The sequence below is a fragment of the Ursus maritimus genome (assembly GCF_017311325.1).
Source record: "Ursus maritimus isolate PB19 chromosome X unlocalized genomic scaffold, ASM1731132v1 scaffold_X1, whole genome shotgun sequence".
In the NCBI taxonomy this organism is placed as follows: domain Eukaryota; kingdom Metazoa; phylum Chordata; class Mammalia; order Carnivora; family Ursidae; genus Ursus; species Ursus maritimus.
In genome coordinates this window covers 64,651,917-64,655,782 of record NW_024423319.1, presented here as the reverse complement: position 1 = coordinate 64,655,782, position 3,866 = coordinate 64,651,917, and the positions used below count along the sequence as shown (strand labels likewise).

The following is a 3,866-nucleotide window of genomic DNA, read 5'->3' as shown; positions in this document are numbered from 1 at the left end:
TCTCTCTCTCTCTCTCTCTCTCCCCCCTCTCAGTTTTACTCTTTCTGCCTGCCTTTTTTCTTCTTCATAAATAGTTCTGATCCTTGTGTCTTTACAGTTCTTCATAGTTTCCTTTGAACAGCTCAATTAAACCTTAAGAAACAGCTATCAGATTTATATCTCTGATCAGATCTCCCTCTAACTAGTCAACTCCATCAGAATGTCCGTCCCATAGACTCTTCAAACTCAGCTCTCAAATTCCACTCATCGTCCCGCCTCTTGTTTGTTTGTTTGTTTGTTTGTTTTAGCTCAATGCATGCATTCCCAAATCTTATTCTGAAATGTGGGATTCATGCTGGAACCCTGATTCTTCTTTATTTCCCGTATCCAATTAGTCAAAAAGTTCTATGGATTCTATTTCCCTTATAAATTCACAAAATCATCTCAACTGCTATTGCTTTGGCTTAGGTTTTCATCACCTAGTGCCTTCAGTTTGGTCTATCTGCTTCCAAAATTGCCTTCTTCAAATGTATCTTGCACATGTGTTTTAGTGATCTTCTTAAGAGTTAAGCTTAATCAGGAAGATGCCTACTTGAAGATCCCTATCAGCTTACTATTGCTTTTAGGTTAAAGTCTCAAATTCCTTATATTCAGCACAGAAAGCCCAACTTTTCCCTCAAATTCATAAATCACTACACTCCTACTGCAGCTTTTTTTTTTTTTTAATTTGCTTCAAGTTCCCATGTTGTTTAGTTCTCCAGTGCCTTTGTACATGCGCTCCCCTCTCCCTGGAGTGTCCTGCCCTGCCTTCTTTGCCTACTTTGCTGGTTGACCTTCATGACTCAGTTTTTGTAACCCCTGTTTGTGTTCCTGTAGTACATGACGCTATTTCCTGATGACTACTTTACATGCTATCTCGCTGTATGCATTTCTTCCAAAACAGGGACTAAATTCTTCATCCCTTTACTCCATTGCCTAGCACTATGCTTGTTTGTGATTTACTCCGTACTTGGACTGTGTGTGTGTGTGTGTGTGTGTGTGTGTATTCGTGTAGGAGCCTGGTTGCACAAGTGGAGAGTGTGAATCCGAATCTGTGCTGGACACTCAGCGCAGTGGGCACGCAAAAGCTTTAACTCAGGCTTTTCGCATGATCACCACCGATATCAACGTGCATTCAACCACCTGTGACATCTGAAGCATCCCAGACTGTGCAGCAATGCAACCCCTTCGCGTGAGCGCAGGGCGGATGAGGAGGGGCCAGGGACAACCGCCCCCAGGCGACGGAGGTTGCGCGCAGGCGCACCGGGAAAGAAAGCCTCTCTAATTCGGCCGTCCCTTGCCAACCAGCTGCAAGCAGAGCTCGCAAATAGTCATTTCCGGGAAACAGGCGCTTGCTTTGCGGGGTGCGACATGGAGACGACTAGTGGAACCGCTGAGCCGGTGAGATGCTGCTCTGGGGTCCGGTGAGTGGGGAAGTCGAGCCGGGCGGAGCTCTGAACACCATCTCTCCGCCTTCTTATTCCCTTACCAGGTTTCCGGGGAACTGGTGTCCGTGGCACATGCTCTTTCTCTCCCAGCCGAGTCTTATGGCAACGATGTGAGTATGACTCACCCCCAGGTCCCACTCATTCGGCTAGCCTGGTATGTCTGCAGGGCCTGCCAAGAAATTGTAACCCCCTGATATCTTCTGTGAACCCTCTCCATGCCCGGCAGAAACCGCGCTTTTTCATTCATTCTGATCTTTTGGGTGCACAAACCCAGGACAGATGCCGGTGGAATTAGTTCCCCAACTTTGCCGCACTAGAACCACCTGAGAAGCTTTTATATCTTCCATTGTCCAGGTCGCAATCTATACCAATTAAATCAAAATATCTGGGGGGGGGTGGTGAGAGTCAGAAATTAGTATTTTTTAAATGTTCCTGAATGATTTCATTATGCAGTAAAGCAGCACCGAATTATGGTATGTCTTGTTTAGATCCGTAAGAACAAAGCATATGATATTTTTGAGATACAAGACACAGGGACGTGAACATAGTATTAACACTCAAATAAAAATGTGACTGATGTATGTTAGATTAGGGTATAAGATCCAAAGGAGGTTAGCGGAAGAAGAAACCCCTAAGGATTGAGACAGTAGAGGAAGACTTCACTGAGAAAGTGAATCTTTTAACTGGATCCTCAAAGTATGGATGGACAAAGGACATGGTGTGAGGCATGGAGATAAAAATGCAAGTGGGTTTGCTGGGGTCAGTGAAATAGATCCATCTAGCTGGAGTGGGAGATGTTAATGGAACAGGTGGTAGGTGCTTGGTAAGACTTATTTATAATCTTGCCTGCTTCACAATACTGATTCAGTTTTAAGTGTTATGGATGGGGAATTGGCTCTTATAAACACAAATGAGGATTGTAACATGTTACACTATTAAAAGTAAAGGCTGTTTCACTTTTGTTATCTTACTTTGTTCTCCCAGCAACTCAGTGATACGTGTGAGTATATTGTATCAGTTTTACAATGGTTTAATTCAGTCCTGAGAAGGCAGTCTATCTACTCCTTTTGTAGTCTCCCACACTTTCGCTAGCTGCTGCAAAAAGAGCAAGTGGCTTATGCTGTTGGTTAGACTGTGGGCAGCTTCTTTTGGTAAGTAGTTTCCTTCTTAAGGACAAAAGTTTTATGTTTTCCAAACCCATTAGTCCAGTTTTTATTCTTTGACAGTAACACCAAGGTTGGTAGTGTTACTGACTTTACCTAGACATCCACAGACATCCTTAATTTGTTCTCTAGTAGTAGGATTGAGATTCTGACCTGATATTCTTCACTCCTCTGCAGCCTGATATTGAGATGGCTTGGGCCATGAAAGCAATGCAGCATGCTGAAGTCTACTATAAGGTGAGTCTGTCTTCATTATTAAGCAGAATTAAGCATGTAATCGTAGTGTATGGTTCTTTGCTAATCACTATTCTCAGCAAGTTAAACATATGGATTTTGGAGATAATTTTTATTACTGTAAGATTTTACCCACAGACAACGAGGGGGTGGAAGTGATTTTTTTTTTTTTTGACAATGAGGACTTGTACTTCTTTGCCCAGTGTTCTGTTGCTAACTGGCAAAATGATTCCATAGTAGGCAGTTAATAAATGTTTGATGACTGAATGAACAATTCACAGAGGGCAATAGCCAGGCAGTACTAGGACCAAAGGGTTTGAACTGGTGGCAAGGATTGTAGTATATTATGGCCCTTGAAAACTGTGTCATGATTTCATTTGGGACCGTGTCTGTCTGTACTTCCTAATAACTCTTCTGCCCTTAGAACTATAGAGATTTTCTGGGGAAGGGGGGATAGAAGTGTAGTAAATTAGAGACTAGTATCTGTATGTTGTCTTATGTCTGGCAGCTGATTTCATCAGTTGACCCACAGTTCCTGAAACTCACCAAAGTGGATGACCAAATCTATTCTGAGTTTCGGGAAAATTTTGAGAAACTCAGGATAGATGTGTTGGATCCAGAAGAGCTCAAATCAGAATCAGCTAAAGAGGTAAGAATTCTCTCAAATATTGCCTAGCATCTGACCAACAATTATTGATTGTGAATACATTTTTATACATTTAAACTTTTTTCATTATGTTTTAAGGAAATATGTGAAGAACCAGGGCTTTTATGTAGTTATAATCAACTAATAAGTAAGTTATGAAATGAAATAAGTGGGTTTATTTTTGGTTTATGAGTTTTTATGTCCATTGAATCTATTTTTTCTTTTTCTTTCTTTTTTTTTCTTTTTGACTTGGACATTTCATTCCTTCCTACCCAGCCCTTTCAGGCGAGAAGGAACCAATTTACTTGTGTTAGTAGTTTAGCTTGGATGGAGAATTGGCAAATTGGCAAAAAAAAA

The 3,866-nt window shown here is 41.6% G+C and overlaps 1 protein-coding gene across 1 annotated transcript in view; it reads left to right on the top strand.

Moving 5' to 3' along the window:
* The first annotated feature begins 1,262 nt into the window (after positions 1-1,262).
* PBDC1 (polysaccharide biosynthesis domain containing 1) overlaps positions 1,263-3,866 on the top strand; it is a 4,248-nt gene continuing 1,644 nt past the window's right edge. Inside the window, exons 1-4 of the mRNA XM_040630472.1 lie at positions 1,263-1,419; positions 1,511-1,576; positions 2,807-2,866; positions 3,372-3,512. Of these exons, the coding sequence (XP_040486406.1) occupies positions 1,390-1,419; positions 1,511-1,576; positions 2,807-2,866; positions 3,372-3,512 (297 nt within the window). The 5' untranslated portion in view covers positions 1,263-1,389. The remainder of the gene's footprint in view (positions 1,420-1,510; positions 1,577-2,806; positions 2,867-3,371; positions 3,513-3,866) is intronic.